The sequence below is a fragment of the Gymnodraco acuticeps genome, unplaced genomic scaffold (assembly GCF_902827175.1).
Source record: "Gymnodraco acuticeps unplaced genomic scaffold, fGymAcu1.1, whole genome shotgun sequence".
In the NCBI taxonomy this organism is placed as follows: domain Eukaryota; kingdom Metazoa; phylum Chordata; class Actinopteri; order Perciformes; family Bathydraconidae; genus Gymnodraco; species Gymnodraco acuticeps.
In genome coordinates this window covers 1-21191 of record NW_022991570.1, presented here as the reverse complement: position 1 = coordinate 21191, position 21191 = coordinate 1, and the positions used below count along the sequence as shown (strand labels likewise).

The 21191-nt window shown below is 38.3% G+C and overlaps 1 protein-coding gene across 1 annotated transcript; it reads right to left on the bottom strand.

The window, feature by feature from the left end:
- Positions 1-7722: 7722 nt before the first annotated feature.
- On the bottom strand, positions 7723-18136 carry LOC117533595 (SH3 domain-binding protein 5-like; the record flags this gene model as incomplete). The annotated part of the gene is made up of 3 exons (XM_034197419.1): positions 17835-18136; positions 16554-16616; positions 7723-7851 (listed from the first exon to the last, which is right to left on the bottom strand). Coding segments are annotated over exons 1-3 (270 nt in total), but the record flags the coding sequence as incomplete, so codon positions are not given.
- Between the last annotated feature and the right edge of the window lie 3055 nt (positions 18137-21191).

Sequence of the window (21191 nt, the reverse complement as noted above, 5' to 3'; positions counted from 1 at the left end):
AAATAAGAATCACCGTTTATACTAGAGCTGCTCGATTATGGCCAAAATCATAACCTCGATTATTCGGGTCAATAATTGTAATTGCGATTATTAAATGAGATTATTCATTGACTTTGAAAACATCCATTTATTGGAGGAAAAAAATGTGAACAGTATGTTTTTAACAGTTGATTACCCTGAACTTTTAGTATAATTCAACTGAAAAACCACAAAAAAACATTGTTTTATTTCGATTACGTTGTTTTCGTAATCGTTACAAGCCATAATCGTAATCGCGATTAAAATACTATTAATTGATTAGCCCTACTTTATACTATGAATGTTGGCGAAGACTATTGACTATTATCCCACGAGGAGTTCAAGGATGTCTTGTTTAAGATCTGAATAACCGGAAGGCAGCGGCTCTGCAGATAGACTAATGACCAGGAAACAAGACGAGATGGACAGATAACTGATAATCCCTGCCAGGCAACACAGGACATGTGTTCATGATGAGCAGGACGTTGTTTCCTACTGTAGTGGCCAAAATCATATAGAAATCAAACAGATAATTCACTTAAAATAACTGACACTGAGGGACCAGTTAGCGAATCTTACGCAGGGCAATGATCCAAGAATCTCTGTTTGTGCATTGTATTCCTTTAACAAAAGTACAATGAACAGGTTTCCTATATTCCTTTCCTTTAGCCTTTCATATGGATTTATTTCTTGCTTGAATCACACTGTGGCTCGACTAGGCCTTGTCTTTTTATGCTGCTGCAACGCAAAGATGTTCCAAGTTGGGATCAATAACGTACTTCTTATCTTATCCACTGCCACCACCTCCACCTGTCTCCAATATATACAATTACACCAGGTGCTCTAATCACCAGTGCCCAAACATCCCTTCAAAATAAAAGCATAAAAACGACTTTAACCCACTTCAATAACGACAATAACTAAGAATACATTTATAAACAAAAACAGCAATAAAATAAAGCGATATATAGCTCCAACAGCTACTTTCTGCTCGTATAGGTCGTGGTATGTCCACATCTGATCTAAAAGTTCCAACATTATGTGCCTTCCCACAATTAAAAGGGTACCTGTACAAAGTGGTGATTAATAATGCTACTAGCAGCACATGAGACTTGATCTGGTTCCTGGATTTAACAATGCTGTGTGCGGCTGCATTTAGAACGAGTGGTTATTCGAGCTATATGCTAACACAGTAACAACGCTAACATACTGAAATGTAGCCGGTGCAAAGTTTACGAGCTCAGTTTGCTCATGTTTATATTTGCTCATTAGCACTAAAACAAAGTACAGCTGATGGGAATGTCTTTAGTTTTCAAGGTATTTAAATGTGTATTCTTACTTTCCCTTTAACCCAGAAAGTCTGAAATGCAGGTTCAGTTTTATAACTTCTTCACATTTAGCTCAAACGTGACAACTAGGGAAGATTGTTTCCCAAAATAATCTTCCAGTCTCTTGAACAAACAACCGGCCTTCCTCCCCTTCCACATCTGCAGTATCATTCGTAAAGACATTCAGAGGTTCTTACAGTTCTCTAAATCTTTGGGTAACTAACAAACTAGGTCTGCTTATTTATATACTTCTGTATATCATTTTAAAATGGATGTATTTGGGATTTGGACTGTTGGTCAGACAAAACAACATTTGAAGACCTTCCACAATCGTCCAACAGTTTAAAGTCCAAAAGGATTCATCATAAAAATACTCAAAAGCCAAATAAAACTTCATCCAGGACTTTAAAAAGCAAAGCATTGGCTGTAAATGCTCGGGTGTTGGACTACAGTGCGGAGAATCACTGCACAGAAAAAACTCCACTGCAGCCATCAGAGGGAGGAAAGACAAAGAGAAAGACCGTAAGTGTTGGGAGGGAGAACCGAGAGGTACAACGATCTGAGAGCAGAGCAAGGCCGGCTTACCAACACTGACGTTTATCTCTCTGTTGACTCAAAGCATAACACTGCTCACTCTGCTCTGAGGGGGGTTTGGGGATGAAGCACAGATAAATACGGCAGATGGGAAAAGGATTATGTAGGCCAGTGGATTCAGCCACTGAGAGGAGAGAGAGGCCGTGAGGTTAAAGTCACGTGCTTCAAACGTCAGACAAAACCTGGATGTGTGTTAGACAAATGAGAAAAATGCCCTTGAACAAAAATACATGTTCAGGTAGAAACAGTTGCAGAATGCGAAGTATCTATCCAGCAGAATGTCAACCGATAATGAGTCCAGAAATAGACTATTGTCTTGTGTCTCATTGGACAGAGGAAACAGTCAGTGATGTTGGACGAGATAAAGTCCATGAGTTCCCTTTTTCAGTTTTTCTGACACAACAGATCCATCCTCTTTCTGGTTGCTTGACATCACTGTGTCAAAATAGACCAACAATAGTTTTACACGAGTACATTTAACACATCATTACAACGTTGTTAACCTTTGCTCAATACGCAGTTTTACGATGCAACCTGCATTATGGATTTTATGGTAGCTCTGTAATTTAGCCAAGTACTAGTCTTTCCTTGGACTTTTATGTTATGTGACGACAAAGTTCTCCAAACTTTTATTCCGTTAGTTACTCAAAAACATGCATATGGGTAAAAAGCCATCGGAGTCCAGCCAAGAAGAAGCCAGACCACTGCATACTTAATCCTTTACAACTGAGTGTGTTTTTTGATTTTGTACCCTTACCCAAAAATGTATTTTGCCTACCATCTGACATGACAGTAGAGGTGGCATCTACGTCATCTTAGTTTAAAACAGGTTCAAATAGGAAGCTGAAAAAGGAGAACTGCAGAGTCACTGCACAGGAACTCTGGGTTTACACACAATGGAAAATAACCCATCACATTCAGTATTTATATCCCCATGAACACCTGAATGGCTCAGACAGCCACATCAGAAGGTGTGTGTGTGGGGGGGGGGAACTACATAATGAAGCCTTTTAGAGTCTCTGTCGATCTCTGAGCTTCCTGAGTGAGTGCTCACAGCTGTGGGCGCTAAGCGAGACGTGCAGGTGGCTGCTTCCTCTTTTATTTTCACCACACACACACACACACACACACACACACACACACACACACACACACACACACACACACACACACACACACACACACACACACACACACACACACACACACACACACACACACACACACACACACACACACACACACACACACACACACACACACACACACACACACACACACAACACACACACACACACACACACACCACACACACACACACACACACACACACACACACACACACACACACACACACACACACACACACACACACACCACACACACACACACACACACACACACACACACACACACACACACACACACACACACACACACACACACACACACACACACACACACACACACACACACACACACACACACACACACACACACACACACACACTCTAAACGAGACCGAGATCAAGGTCTGAAATGATTGTGTAGTCGCCCCTTTCATCACAAAATTCTAATTTCTATACGCTGGACCGATATTATTCAAGGCGAGTAAAGATCAACCATGTTTCCATCAAAACTAAAAAACACAGGTCTGGACTTTTTGTACTTCTTTTGTAATTAATCAAGTCTCAAGTTGTGACCTGGTAAAACCCCCAAACCATTAAGAATAAATGAAACAACTACCAGGACATGTAGAGTTAAACATACTGGATATGTAATAAATAGGCATTTGTATGAGGACTTGGTCCCACGTATTTTAAAAAACAACTAGTGTTAAAAAAGTCCAAGTTAATGTCAGTATTAAGAGACCTGAGTAACATGTAAAAGACTTGACTTCATAAAAAGCAGCAGCAGTGGAAACAGGCATTCATATTATAATGAGGTTTTAAGAATCAATATAAAACCATGGAGAGTGATTAAAAAGATTCTCTCTTCATCTGCTTCAAAGATTAATACAAATAAATAATTGAAAAGAAACCAAGTAGGGGTCAAACATAAATAGAAGATCCTTTAATTGGCTAAAGATTTAAAAAACAAGGTATAAATGACCAATAAGATAAGATGTACTTCATTGATCCCAATTTGGGACATTTTTGACCATGTGATCAAAGCTTAAAATAAGTATATTTAGATTTCTTCAGATCCACTCTGCTAATTCATCCATTGACACACAAACCCATAATATGTGGCAGTTAGACAAGACTTGATTGGAATTTGGACCCAGAACCCTCCTTAATAACAGTTCTAAATGATAAACCATCCTCCATTTCCCTCCTCCCTCCCATCATGCATTGCTGACCAGAGGTGGGAAGTAGTGGAGTACAAATACTTCGTTACTTAAGTACATTTTTCTGGTATCAGTACTTTACTCCACTACCTATTTTTCTGACTACTTTTTACTTTTACTTCTTACATGTTTAACACAAATACCTGTACTTTCTACTTCTTACATGTTGAACTCAAATACCTGTACTTTTCTACTTCTCACATGTTGAACACAAATACCTGTACTTTCTACTTCTTACATGTTGAACTCAAATACCTGTACTTTCTACTTCTTACATGTTGAACTCAAATACCTGTACTTTCTACTTCTTAAATGTTTAACACAAATACCTGTACTTTCTACTTCTTACATGTTTAACACAAATACCTGTACTTTCTACTTCTTACATGTTGAACTCAAATACCTGTACTTTCTACTTCTTAAATGTTTAACACAAATACCTGTACTTTCTACTTCTTACATGTTGAACTCAAATACCTGTACTTTCTACTTCTCACATGTTGAACTCAAATACCTGTACTTTCTACTTCTTACATGTTGAACTCAAATACCTGTACTTTCTACTTCTCACATGTTGAACTCAAATACCTGTACTTTCTACTTCTCACATGTTGAACTCAAATACCTGTACTTTCTACTTCTCACATGTTGAACTCAAATACCTGTACTTTCTACTTCTTAAATGTTTAACACAAATACCTGTACTTTCTACTTCTTACATGTTGAACTCAAATACCTGTACTTTCTACTTCTCACATGTTGAACACAAATACCTGTACTTCTACTTCTTACATGTTGAACTAAATACCTGTACTTTCTACTTCTTACATGTTGAACTCAAATACCTGTACTTTCTACTTCTTAATGTTTAACACAATACCTGTACTTTCTACTTCTTACATGTTTAACACAATACCTGTACTTTCTACTTCTTACATGTTGAAACTCAAATACCTGTACTTTCTACTTCTTTAAATGTTTAACACAAATACCTGTACTTTCTACTTCTTACATGTTGAACTCAAATACCTGTACTTTCTACTTCTTACATGTTGAACTCAAATACCTGTACTTTCTACTTCTTACATGTTGAACTCAAATACCTGTACTTTCTACTTCACATGTTGAACTCAAATACCTGTACTTTCTACTTCTCACATGTTGAACTCAAATACCTGTACTTTCTACTTCTTACATGTTGAACTCAAATACCTGTACTTTCTACTTCTTACATGTTGAACACAAATACCTGTACTTTCTACTTCTTACATGTTGAACTCAAATACCTGTACTTTCTACTTCTCACATGTTGAACTCAAATACCTGGACTTTCTACTTCTTACATGTTGAACTCAAATACCTGTACTTTCTACTTCTTACATGTTGAACACAAATAACTGTACTTTCTACTTCTCACATGTTGAACTCAAATACCTGTACTTTCTACTTCTTACATGTTGAATACAAATACCTGTACTTTCTACTTCTTACATGTTGAACTCAAATACCTGTACTTTCTACTTCTTACATGTTGAACTCAAATACCTGTACTTTCTACTTCTTACATGTTGAATACAAATACCTGTACTTTCTACTTCTTACATGTTGAACTCAAATACCTGAACTTTCTACTTCTTACATGTTGAACTCAAATACCTGTACTTTCTACTTCTTACATGTTGAACTCAAATACCTGTACTTTCTACTTCTTACATGTTGAACTCAAATACCTGTACTTTCTACTTATCACATGTTGAACCCAAATACCTGAACTTTCTACTTCTTACATGTTGAACTCAAATACCTGTACTTTCTACTTCTTACATGTTGAACTCAAATACCTGAACTTTCTACTTCTCACATGTTGAACTCAAATACCTGTACTTTCTACTTCTTACATGTTGAACACAAATACCTGTACTTTCTACTTCTCACATGTTGAACCCAAATACCTGTACTTTCTACTTCTTACATGTTGAACTCAAATACCTGTACTTTCTATTTCTTACATGTTGAACCCAAATACCTGTACTTTCTACTTCTCACATGTTGAACTCAAATACCTGTACTTTCTACTTCTTACATGTTGAACTCAAATACCTGTACTTTCTACTTCTCACATGTTGAACTCAAATACCTGAACTTTCTACTTCTCACATGTTGAACTCAAATACCTGAACTTTCTACTTCTCACATGTTGAACACAAATACCTGTACTTTCTACTTCTCACATGTTGAACTCAAATACCTGTACTTTCTACTTCTTACATGTTGAACTCAAATACCTGTACTTTCTACTTCTTACATGTTGAACCCAAATACCTGTACTTTCTACTTCTTACATGTTGAACCCAAATACCTGTACTTTCTACTTCTCACATGTTGAACTCAAATACCTGTACTTTCTACTTCTTACATGTTGAACCCAAATACCTGTACTTTCTACTTCTTACATGTTGAACCCAAATACCTGAACTTTCTACTTCTCACATGTTGAACTCAAATACCTGTACTTTCTACTTCTTACATGTTGAACACAAATACCTGTACTTTCTACTTCTCACATGTTGAACTCAAATACCTGTACTTTCTACTTCTTACATGTTGAACTCAAATACCTGTACTTTCTACTTCTTACACTTTGAACTCAAATACCTGTACTTTCTACTTCTTACATGTTGAACTCAAATACCTGTACTTTCTACTTCTTACATGTTGAACCCAAATACCTGTACTTTCTACTTCTTACATGTTGAACTCAAATACCTGTACTTTCTACTTCTTACATGTTGAACTCAAATACCTGTACTTTCTACTTCTTACATGTTGAACCCAAATACCTGTACTTTCTACTTCTTACATGTTGAACCCAAATACCTGTACTTTCTACTTCTCACATGTTGAACTCAAATACCTGTACTTTCTACTTCTCTCATTTTCCAAACAGCTGGTTCCTTTAGTCTGAATGTGTGTTTGATGCGTGATCATTATTCTTTAGAGTCATTGCGTGCCTATTGATTTGAACACGATCCGTGTATCCATCATTTCCTGGTCTTCTCTAAAGAAGAGGGACCAATGGAAACGTTGTCATGTTGCCGTTGTTCAGCATGGAAACATTCATTAGCTAACAATGACATTATTGTTCTATTAATATAAAGGGAGGTCAGGTACTCTTTAAAGCAGCTGCTAGTTATGGGTACTTTTTACTGAAGTACATTTCAAAGCCTCTTTACTTTTACTTGAGTAAAGAAGTTTAGTCAGTACTTCTACTTTCACCAGAGTACTTTTAAACACGAGTATCTGTGCTTCTACTTGAGTAAAGAAGTTTAGTCAGTAAATTCTACTTTTAAAAGAGTATTTTTAAACATGAGTGTCTGTACTTCTACTTGAGTAAAGGTGTGTGTACTCTTGCCCTCTCTGCTGCTGACTCACCTGTCTGGCCAGCCTTCGGGCCTCCCAGTACGGCTTGGACTCCTCCACTGGTTTTCCGATCTTCTTCACTAGTTCATCCAGCTTCACCGTGGCCTCGACCAGAACCGAGCGGAACTTCTGCCTCGCGTCCTGACAGGAAAGAAGGAAAGCGAGAGTGAGGAACTTCAGTAATTCAGGTAAACCCAAAAAAGAAAAGGACACCAACAGAACTTGTTTGAGGAATCAACTGAAGATACAACTTCTGATCATGTAGATCAACTGTTCAGGTAATCCGTAGCTAGTGTCTTTAACCTGATGTATCACGACACATTGCACTTCCTTCATGAAGGGATTCAATATCTTGTTTAACCCTCAACTCATTGGTGGTACTACGATATACCAGGGTACCATTTAGATATTTAGATGTTCAATACCGTTATGAATACAGATGCTTTCTATGTACGAAGCAAAACATTTCTGAGAGCTACGTTGGTACTCACAGAGTTTCACGGACTGATAAGCATTCAGCTCGGAAAATGTCCTCATGGTTATGTAAGTGGCATGAAGGGCACGGGGGAAAAGGAAAAACAGGCCAGAAGCTTCACGGATCCCTGCGAGGAAATGCTCATTTTCCACCTTCTTTACTGGGGTCAATTATACAAGTCACATCAGGGACGAGGATGTTTTGAGCATCCAAGGTCCTTGTCTTATAAAACAAGCTGTCCCCAAATGTATCCGTCAGTTTGAGAAAGTTTCCTTTTCTAGGAAGGTCCTGAAACTGTATTTCTTAGTCTCGAAATCTGAAGAAGACTTAGAGCAAGGCAAGGACTACATGTGACAGCTGCAAATATGAACCCTAAGAACATATGTTGATTGGTTTGTCCAAAGAGAAAACAAGTTCTAGCCTCTTTAAGATGAACCTCTTGTTACAGAGAGACTCATTTCCATCAGCTAGAGGAAACAACCAGACAACAAAATGTTTTTCAACCCAAATGTTCTTCAGGACTACCAGAGAGGAGTTTCTTTAGTTTCACTTCTTGGGTTGTAGCTTTCAGGAAAAAGTCGTTGGCATGCCATTAAAAGACAAGGTCATATCCCTCCCTACCAATAACATCTCTAACCTTTTGGGTTGAAACTTTATCAATGCACTAACCGGGAAACGGGTTACTTGTGAGATAAACTACAACAACAGAGCTCCTTTCAACTGAACTGTGCTACGACAAAGATCTTTGCATCATACAATATCTTCTCGCAACTTTTACCCCTTGATCATTTATTATAATGTCTTCAGATGATGAGGGATTCTTTGCAAGTTTGTCGTTGGGTAACATGTAGGGCAGGGGTACTCAAACTTTTTTGTTAAAGGTCCACTTGTGAATTTTATACTAGGTCAATGGTCCGGATCAATGCCAGTAAAGTCTTTTATACATAAATATGTGTCCCCGGTGCGTCGGGGAACTCACGCAGCGTCAGAAAATGAAACCCTCTCTCTTTTCCTCCGTACCCAAATCTTTTAAAAACAGGGGTACAATGAGCAGATACAGATTCCATCCAAACTGACGTCAAATCGGCAACGGACCCACATCAAATTGCTATCAGAAACAATGCCTGACGTGTTTTGGACGTAATCTCTTCTTTGTTTACATTAGCAAGCCTCGCTAACACTCAGAGCTAACCTGTCCTAAAGAGCACGTGTGTTTAAAAAGCAGGAAATAAAAAAATCAAATCAAGTTTTATTTATATAGCACATTTACAAACGATTTTTGGTCGAGCCAAAGTGCTGTACATATAATAAAATTAGCCTACAGTAGAGACACTTTACAGCAAATACAACAGCACAGATTGTTCAGAATATCAGTATGAGAAAAACGACACCCTCTATCCTTAGACCCTCACATCGTACAAGGAAACACTTCCAGAGAAAACCCACAGTTTAAAGGGGAAAAAATGGGAGAAACGGAAAAAAAAGGAACTCACCTTGTGATAAACCCGCAAGAGAAAAATCATTTGAGCTCCATACCGTTTCAGAAATAATCTTTGATGTGGTTTAGAACAGGATGGCGTTTTATCACAGCAGAATTTAACTTTATCACCGGTAGAATTCTGATCAGGCATTAGCTCCGCCTCCTTCTTTTTTTTTTTCAAGCTAAGAACCCAAAACCCACATTTCTCTAACAGGGCTGCAAAAGAGGGGTATGAGCAGTATGAGTACAATGGGTGAACTGTTTGGTATTTAAAGCAAAAAACTTCACAGACATGTTTTGTATAGGTATGGCCCTACAATATATGTTTCCAATATAGCATAATAGGTGCACTTTAATTCACATCAGAATCAGAAATTATTTTTATAATGGGACACAGGGTTCGGTCCAGATTGAGTTGCAGTTTGGTCCGGAGTTTGCGAAGCCCTGATGTAGGGTTACCAAACTTCCCCAAAAAGTCAGAAAGTCGATTAAAGGTTCAGATACTAAAACAACTTCCTGTGTTGCTGTGCAAAAGATCATGCATTATGGAGAAGTGCTGGGTACAAGTCAGGGTGTGAAGACACGTTTTGAAATAGACCAGCAACATGGTCTGAAGGAGCATAAATACTTTATATTCACTCAGAGCACAAGATGTTAGCGAATTTGTCCTCGTTCATCAGTGGTTATTTGGACATTAGACGAGTCTGAGAGACAGCAGACGCCTTTAGATGAACTTTAAGAGTCAGAACAAAGAAACCCAGAGGCCAGAGCATCTCATTAAACACAGACTGTGAACAGAAGCTTGTGTGTACGTGTCTGGTTTTTCTTGAGGGTTAAAGTAATGTATGTGGTAGGGCTGAACGATATATATCGTGTCATGGCGATAACCGCGATATGCGCATGCGCGATATTCACATCGCAGGGACGTGCGATTTTATTATTTTTTTTATAATATATATTATTTTTTTTAGGACGTGCGATATTAAGTATGTAAATGAACTCAAACACGTCATGTTACAATTATTTTGCTGCTTGCCACAAAAGGAAAACTTGCGCGGCTCTCATGTCAGGGGTACTTGAGTGCAGGCTCTGCATGCACAGCAAACCACCAATCACAAGCATTCTTGATCAGATCACAGCAGGCCCCGCCCCGCAGTAAAAAATGAGCGAGGCACAGGAGGACAATACCGGCGAGAATGAAGATTTACTTCCAAAAAGAAAAGCAACATCTGCCATCTGGAACTATTTTGGATACAAAAAGGTTCTTCTCTTCTTCATTCACAGATGAACCCCCTTATTTGAGGGGAAGCAACACGCATTATCATGACATGTTAGATCATGCCGTAAGGTATGATGAGTCAACCAGTTAAGATCCAGACGTCCGTGACTAAAATCCTTCATCCGGTTAAATATAGTTATAGTATAGTACATATTGCAATGTCGTTTTTTTAGAGCTAAAGACATAATGTCATCACATAAATAAGATTAACTGCGAATGTATGATTGATGCTATATAGTGTTCAATTTAAACTCTAAAGTCACGTTATGGACTAACTGTGGGTGTCTACTCAGTCTTTTTTGCAGTCACTACACGGCACTATATTGGCAATGTATTGTGTGTAAGCATCAAAGCATATTCAACTTCCTTTTTGCAAGTTCCTCCTTTTCATTTCAGATAGCTGGAAACATTTAAAAGTCAGAACAGGACTGCATTGTCATCCAACTAGCAGAACTAACATGAATTTGCTGGCTAGCTAGATCTGTGAGTTGTTCAGGTCAAAGTAATCCATTTTGGATCAGATCAAAGGCTGAATTACATTTCAACTGCTTAAAAACAATGTTCGGCTAATTCGTTTAACTTTAAAGACAGACCAAAAAGAAGGAAACCTCATGACTTGATATCAAAGTCCAAAAATAAAAGCTCTTTCTTCTTTATCCTACTGGAGACCGCTGCCAGAACCCAACATATTGACAAATCACATTAGTGCTTCTTCAAGGCAAAAACAGTCGGCGCCTCAGAAGCTCTCAAACTAGAAAACACAACAGGAAAGATTGATGGGTTTCAGCATCAGCGATATCAACAGAGCCTCATTGGACTCATCTAAATCTCTTCTATCTAGCTTACAAAGGAACACCTTTTAACTGCTCATCCTTATAATTCACAGGTTCTTTTACAAGATATAGCATACAGCTTTCAATGTTGTCAGTTCAGTAGAAAAGGCTGTCTTTCTCAAAGGACTGCACCAAACAACATTGTTTTTCTTAGATTTCCCGGTATGTGTTCGATCAAAGGAGGCTGAAACTAACGCCAATGTTCAGTTTGCTTTCACTGACTTTGATGGTGTCCAGCCCTCCAGACTTATACATATATGGCGGCTGTGGATCAGTGGATAGAGTGCTGGACTTCGAATCAGGGGATAGCAAGTTCGAGTCCCACTGCAGTCAGCATGTCGTTGTGTCCCTGAGACACTTCACCCCAAAGTGCTCCTGTGGGGATTGCCCACAGTACTGAGTATGTAAGTCACTTTGGATAAAAGCATCTAACAAATGGCATGTAATGATAATGAATACACATCCATCATTCCTCTTTTTCCCTCTACAACTTGACTTTTAGCTCGTAGCTATTCCAGCAAACTGATGTTTCAATCCATCATTCAACCTCTATAAATAAACTGATTCAAAAAGTCTCTTTGTTCTTTCCATTCACCTCCTCTTAACCTTCATGTCCTAAACGTCCATTTATAGACAAACTGATGCATTACCACGGTTGACACAGAAGTCTTTTTAGTTTTATATATATGACTTTAAGTACAATAAGTAAATACACATGGTAACCAGAGGATGAATCCTTTCTCTTGATCGATAAGATTACAATTCTTGCCAACCTTTTTAGATGGATTGTCACCAATTTTGGATTAGACATCGATGTTTCCCTCATAATGAATTCATGTTTTTTTTTAGGTTGGTCCAACATTTTGGTTTAGGACCAATTAATATAGGACTAATGGCATTCCTATGTTCCAGCTGTACTTGTTAAGTTCTTATCAACATGTCAAATTAACATTAGTATGTTAGCATCGTCACAATGGTTAGCGTTAGCATTTAGCACAAAGGACTGTAGAAAAGTAAAGCCACTCAGCTTAGTCTTCTTGTTTCCAAACAACAGTCAGAACCTTAAGGGTATTCATTAACAATCTTATCATTATCTCAATTAAGAAGCTCAAACTATTGAATGTTTTGCATTTTTCTTAATAAAGGATTAAAGGAACTGTTGATCCATGAATCAACTAACGGCACTTTGAAACAAAAACTACCTCATATTAAATAGTAAGGCAGTTCAGTAAAAATGTGTTTCGCTCTGTTATTCAGAACATTGGGTTTCTCGTGAAATGAAAACCGGATCTGACTTTCCCTTTTAAAAAGGGAAGGAAGATGTCATGACCCTTTTTACCCTTTGCTGACAGTCCAAAATAAAGTTCCTAGATTTCCAAACTGTTTGTCAAATGTGGGAACTAAACGCCCTCAAATTTGACTTAAGAGGCGCTTTCACACCAAGTACAGAAGGCTACTTTTCCCAGGAATAGTTCCCGGAACTTTTATTCCCTAGAACTATCTAGTAAATCGCGTTCACGTCATGTATTCTTCTTCTGCTTTGGGTTTACTGGCAGGCCGCAAACAACTTCACGGCGTATATTGCCACCCGAAGTCCCCGGCCGGAAGTCCCCGGAGTTGGGGACTGGCTCCAGTAGAAGCTGCTGGGACTCCCAGCAGCTTCTACTGAAGCCATCCGAGTAAATCGCCAGAAGCGCCGACACCTCCTCATCTTCCATGTTTTCTTTTGTGTTGCCATAAGTTAGTCTCTCTCCGTTGGTGCGCTGGGCTAATGCTAATGCTAATAATGCTAATGCGAGCAAATAAAATGCCGGCTTCATAAAAACTTTTCAGAGTTTTACGGGGCGTGGTTTCAATTCGCCCAGCCAATCAGAAATTGGAACCTTTTTCTCCCCAGGAAAGTACCACCTCTCTAGCAGGGACTAAAAAGGGGTGAAAAGGTTTGCAAAAAGTTCTAGTTCCAGATCTTTTTGGTGTGATCGCAAAATTCCCAGGAACTATCGGAACAATTCGTACTCCGGTGTGAAAGCGCCTTTTCGATAAAACATAAATGCCTTAATGTTGTGGTTCTTTATAAAGCCTTCATACCAATTATTATTTTAAAACTCAGTAACAAACTTCTCCCTTTTGTCCCTTATCTCCATTTCGGAATCGCCGAAAACACAGGTTGTAAAGCTACAAATATTATGAGAAAGATTATCTTGAATCAGTTCATTTTAATAAACATATATCTGTTCCTTCAACCTCTCTGTATCTTTGTCATTATACTGACGTGGACTTCACCTTGTCAACACTAAGGGTCTTATGTCTAGCACTTCTCGTTATCTTACATCACTGCTATGAAAGATTGCATTAAGGTCATACCATCAGTGAGGTTCCCATGACTATCAGCTCATTATTACTCTAGTCCAATCCCCTTTTCCTGTAATCAGCAGTAGTGACGCTTCAAATCAAGCGCTTTTTTATATCATATTATAATCATCATATCAGAAGTCTAGGTTGTTCTGGGCTTTGACTAAAGGCCATGATAAAGGAGGGCGAGAAAGTCTTGAGCTTATAGTCTGTAACTCATGAGTTTCATGCTCTTATTGGTGATCTAATGTACTCCTTTTTTCATTATTAATACATCTTCTCGCTATTTTCTCGATTAATTGATTAGCACATTTCCCAGAGGCACTATATATATCTTCTATGCATCATGGTGTCAAAACAATAGTCTTACATCAAAAGATATTGAGTTAACTCATAAAAGAAAGGCACAAAAAGAGAGAACATTTTCAAATGTAAGGAACTGGAACCATTGAATTTAGTCATTTCCACTTAAAAAAATGCCTTTTGTTCAATCGACTATCATAAGTCCATTACCTAACATTTATTTGTTTTAAAATGTGTCAGCTTTAAAGAACATAAATGCAATTGATTGTCTTTTGTTAAGATTTCCCTTGGTGTTGTTAGACAGTTCAGTTGACGTCATTTTTCCACTTTCTTAGCAATCCGTCTGTTTAAACACTAAATCATGCTCCATTCGAAGTGTAAGACAACAACCCGAGGATGACGTGACCTTGTTTACAGTTTGTCCTACATCTGAACAACAGGCGTCTTTGTACCAACATGAAAACAACTTGACTTTATTTTTCCAATGTGTGCAACCGTAGAGAAATGGTCGAAATGTAAATCAGTCAAGTTTTAAGATTCGACACACTGGGGAACGCTGAGCACACAGATAGAAATAGGTTAAAAGGGACCTAACAAATCACAAAACTGACAAATACAGATGAAGGAGAGTCATTTAAACAATGACGTAGGGGTTGGGCAATATGGAGAAATTCAAATATGACAATATTATGGACCATATATCTCAAAATGGACATTGCGACAATATTGTACGGTTGACTTTTAGAGCTTCCATGACATATTTATACAAGGACAAGAATGAGAAAAGTGGGTAAAGACAATAAAAACCACTCAAATGAATGACGTCCCTTCAATGTCATGCAGCCTTTAAAACCAGGAGAATAAATATTACTCTATCCCTAATTGAAGATGATATCCAGCCTTATATAAAGATATCGATATAGTGCCCAGCCCTACATGACCACAAAACAAACTTGATTTATATTAGTAGCGATTTCATGTAAGCTCTTATCTGGAAGCTGCTTTTAGGTCTTTAATGTAAGAGAACTGAACCCCATGTTCATGCAATAGGCAAAATAATATAATTGTGTAGCAACAATGCTTTCATATGCAATGATATGTCAATTAGTTGATTGAAACTGACCTTAGACCATAGACTGAATCCAGTCTATGTTGTTCAAGCTTCTTAAAATGTGAACGTTTCCTGCTTTTATTCAACATAAAGTAAAGTGAATATATTTGGGTTTTTGCACATTGGTTATCGAAATACATCCTTTTGGGCTTTAGAAACGGGAATGTTTCACCATTTCTGACATTTAAATAAACTAAACAATTAGAATAAATAAGCAGAAATAGGCCTTGACTATGATTGAAAAACACCTGCTTCTGCCCATCTCATGTTCAGCCCATATTGACCACAATATTTGAACTGTTTTGACCTTACAATATGTGATTACTGAATCCTCTTCTTGGTGGACCTGCATGATAAAACTAGATCATGCCAAAATGGTGAAGTCATTAGGTCAACTACAATCCATTTCTCCCAATAATACATCACATCACAGAGAACAAAACGCCCTTTGCCCTGTTACCAGAAAGATTCACACAATAACTGCTGACCTACATAAAAGCAATCAAACTGTACTGGGCTTTGATGGGATTCAAAGATCAGCTATGCAAGATGACATCTTTCTTGAGTCTGAATACAGCTGCCAGTAAAATCTCTTTAAATTAGTTTATTGTCACACAATATGTCAATGTCACGATTCAGGCAGACTCCTTGTGTGTTGAAAACTGCTGACACTGAACAAAAGGTGAACTTAACAAACAACTTGGCAAGAGCAAAGGTCCAGCTGTTTCCAGAAAAAAACTGCTGCACACTGCTATACTTTTAAAAACAACACTTTACTGACAGGCTGTCAACACAAGTTAGATCGTAGGTGAACAGAATATCTGCTGACGGCGGATACATCAGTCAAAGAGGCAAAACGTGTGAGTGTGTGTGTGTGTGTGTGTGTGTGTGTGTGTGTGTGTGTGTGTGTGTGTGTGTGTGTGTGTGTGTGTGTGTGTGTGTGTGTGTGTGTGTGTGTGTGTGTGTGTGTGTGTGTGTGTGTGTGTGTGTGTGTGTGTGTGTGGACTGACCTCCAGCTCTGTCTCACATCTGTTGATGTCATCAGTGGACTGGTTGAGTTTCTCCAGCTCCCCCTGAGAGAAAGGTTGGAACAACAGAAATGTAAGGAGGAGAAATGGGGTGAAACATAATATCTATATATCGTATAGTATTGGAGGGGGAACGTCAGCAACATCTGGAAAACATTAAGTGGAACACAGTGGAATTTGGACAGATTCATATAGAACAAAGGTCACTATCCAAATCACACATTACATTTTTAGAGAACAAAACAAGTACAGCTGTGGATAAACATAACATTTAATAACAAACTATTAATTGTACCCTTGCACTGGTCTGACATCGTCTCCCTGGTACAGATGGTGATGCATGAACTGGTCTGCAGATACCAGTGCTCTCTTGTTCTCCAACTTTAAAATATGTGCATTTCACTGCAAGATTGTCATGTGGCAAGAAATCCTGAGTATTCATGACCTGCAGAAACCGGACATTGTTTGGTGACATCAAAGTGTATTCAATGTGGATCGGTCACATCTTATATAAAAAGGTACATAAGGTCAGCTTCGACCTTCACACCAATCCATCAGATGGGATTGGTGCTTCCCACATGTTTCTCTCAAATGGATCAGTTTGGAAGACAACTGAAGAATAGTCTATTCGATATGTTGACAGTTTGCAGATAACAGAAGGAATCATGATTCATATTTTTATAAAGATAATCTGCAGAATTATCAAATTGGATGAATCCTTATTTTTGACAAATAAGCTGTTTCTCACGTTAAAACACTGAAAATAAGAATATTTATTTGTTTTTTTCTCAAAACCTTAGATCATAAGGCATTCTAGTCTTGAGGGCTTTTTACTTATTTTATCTCTTGATTATTTTGTGTATGTAAGAGGCTGTCACTTTATTTTAAAAAGGTCTGCATAGCTTTAAAATATGCATCGACTTAATTTAAATTATAAAATGTTTGCATATTTTAGTATATGCTACAGTATGTCTCTGTGTTAATGCACAGTTGTCCCTGAACATATATTAGTATTACAGTTGTCATGGAGCAGATTTAACACAATTGCAAAACAATAACCACAATCTTAAAGATCTTGTACCAACTGTATAAATGTATATCTAGACATTAGATGTAAACTGAGGGGCAACATTTTCTTTAATCAATGTAATAAAGCCACATGCTGAGTGTGCATGATGCCAGGACTCTGCTGACATTCAGGGCTGGACCACAATGAACACAGAAAACACAATAACAAATACTACCGAGTAAAATCTGCATTACCTGGATTCTGGGGTCCACTGCTTCTTCCTCATATTCAGCCTCGTCCTCCGCCCGGAGCTCCTTCTCTAAATGCTCCATGCTGCAGGTGAAGGGCAGATGAAACCAGCCGAACAAAGGGACGTTTCCTCGGGACTCTCAGAGACCTGAGCCGCGGTCAGAGACGCGTCGGAATCCCGAGCCGTGCTTTAAATCCGCAGGTTATTTGAAATGTATTTTAAGGTGTTTTTTGGAAGAGGTACATCTCGGTTTGATCCAAAGGCAAGAGGCCGAGCAGCAGTGTGTATCCCCGCTCAGCTCTTCCTCCACACTGACGGAGCTCAAATGTCCGGGGCTGTGTTTCAGACCGGGAACGCCCCTTCTGAGCCTGCAGAGTGTATGAGGAGTGTTTAGTGCCCTGTGGTGGTGAAGGCGATTAGGAAAATGCATTAAAGGTCTCCTATTATACTGTTTCATCAATATATTACAGGTAGGCTATCAGATATATATATATACAAAACCTGTCTCTGAAGTGTTGCTGAAACACCTAACAGATCATTGTATTCTGCACTATTTATATTTATATTATATTATATTTTATTTTATTTACTTGCACTATTATCTGTTCTATTGTTGTTGCACTGTTGGAGGAGTCTGTGACCTAAGACTTTAATTGGCATAACTATACTGTAGCTATGCACAAATGACAATAAAAGCCTTGAATCCTGAATCTTGAATCTTGTAGCATCGCAGTCGGCCTTTCTCTGAAATCAAGGCTTCGATGTCACCAGCTGACATGTTGGTGAAATTGTTCGGTGAAGCGTTGTTGGACTGGGTAGAACATTCAGCTAGAAAGAGAAACATATAAGAAGTTTTCGCCCTCTGATGTTATCTCTATTGACTTGAAGTGGACAAAATGTTAAAGGTCCCCTATTATACAGTTTTTCATCAATATATCACAGGTCTCAGATATATACAAACATGTCTCTGATTGGCTGAAACACCAAACAAATCATTGCAGCATTACCCATAATCCCCTCTGTTTCAGCCCTGTTTCAAAAGTGCTGATTCTCTGTCTGTCAGATGAAAATAAGGAGCCCCTCCCCACGCCCCTCTGAGAGAGATTTGGTGAGAAACGAACTCAATGGTGCTTTAGGAAGAGATTCAGGTGATGGGGGGGGGGGGGGGGGGGGGGGGGGGGGGTGGGTACCTTGGTTGCTGATTGGCTGATTTTTTACACAAGCCAAAAAAAACATATTCTGCTCCGTTTTCAAAGAGAGGGGATCTTTTTTCCTGAAACTTTCAGAATCTCTTTACACAGAGGAGACACATGTTGATACATGAAAAAGTAGATTTTGCACCTTACCTACAGTCTGTTTTATCTATCTTTTGTATGTATATATACAGTATTATTATTATCACTAACAAGGCCTGGGACCCCCACTGACACTGTCATAGACTCAATGCATTACATTAATGCACACAATGTACACAATATCTTGTTTTTCATTACCGCACATATTTTATTCCAATTCTATTTATACGATTATAACCATATTCAATGTAAATATTGCTATATTTTACTATATTTTTTAATATTTCTTAATGTTATTATAGTTTTTCTTCTTGATAGATTGAGTGGGGAAGTTCATGAGATCTTTCTAGAGGGTTATCAAGAATAACTTTTATCCAATGACCTTTCCCCTCTCTGTCTGTGTCTGTGTATTCTCTAGTTCCGATAAACCCAGACAAATCTTTTCTCTTGTCTTGTATCTATATCTACGCCGGGATCCAGAGTCGAGGCTGATCCTCTTGCTGTAGTCCTGTGTCTTGGATCCCTCTATCCTGAGTTCTGGATTAAGTCGTGGACTTCGGGTCGTGGCTGAACCTGTCTCTGCGGTCCTGCCTTGGGTCTCGTCATGCTGCTTCCCTGATGGCTTCCTCAGGATTGTAGCTGACATCCTCGTGGATTCATCTTCTGATTACAGACACATGCATTTCCTAACATTCGGTCTATATGCTGTAAAATGTATTATCTCTTGGATTTACACACGGCATCTATTGCACGTCTGTCCGTCCTGGGAGAGGGATCCCTCCTCTGTTGCTCTCCCTGAGGTTTCTCGCATGTTCCCTTTAAACTGTGGGTTTTCTCTGGAAGTTTTTCCTTGTACGATGTGAGGGTCTAAGGACAGAGGGTCTAAGGACAGAGGGTCTAAGGATAGAGGGTGTCGTTTTTTCTCATACTGATATTCTAAACAATCTGTGCTGTTGTATTTGCTGTAAAGTGTCTCTACTGTAGGCTATTTTTATTAAATGTAGGCCTACAGCACTTTGGCTCGACCAAAAAGCGTTTATAAATGTGCTATATAAATAAAACTTGATTTGATTTGATAGTTTTCTTCAAATAGTTTTCTATCTATGTTTTTATGTATGCACCACAACATCAAGTCAAATTCCTCGTATGTTTTAACCTACCTGGTAATAAACCTGTTTCTGATTCTGATTCTGATTCTGATATAATAATTCCTGCATATTAGCTCTGCCCTATTTCTTCTTGCACAACATTATTTTATTTCTGTTTATATACTAGGTATAACATTTAGGGGATTATGTATTATCTTTGCCAACATACAGTATACACTGTAGTTGTTCCTTATGTAGCGATATATAAACACAATCCTGGATATTTGAGTTGACGGTGAGCTACTTGTGCTTGACTAAAGTGTTTTTTTGTTTTCGTTATGCCACATATTACTTGTGCTTCAGGGCTGGAGTCAGCTTTGAGGGTCAGGGGCAAAACATTTAAAAGGGCACTTGCTTTACTATTAAAGGGCCAGATTATCCCAAAATTCAAACATATGTTTCCTCTTAACTGCAGAGCTTTCTCTTAACCTTGTTTTATCCAGTGTTGAAGATACTGCCTGCTCTCAAATACATTGGAACTAAAAGCTCAAAGTGCCAACAAATACCAGGGTTTGAGTTTCACTAATATAAGGATTTGCTGTATTTTGTATTATGTAATCTAAAGTATGTCAGTGAATGTTTGCTTTTTCCCCGAATGAGCAGGGATGCGTTCTGGCGATATTGGATTTGCAGGATTTGGATGAATTTGATAAACTTTTAGGATCTGTCTCGATTACATTTCCAATGTTATATACCCTGTTATAACTAATAGAGGATTGAAGGTAGGGCTGCTCGATTATGGCAAAAATCATAATCTCGATTATTTGGGTCAATAATTGATATCACGATTATTAAAAAGGAGTATCCATTTACTTTGAAAACATCAATGTATAAAAAAAGGTGTAGTGTTATGGTTTAGGTGTTTTGCTTTCTCCTCCTCCCCTCTGTCTTCTCTCTGTCTTCTCTCTGTCTTCTCTC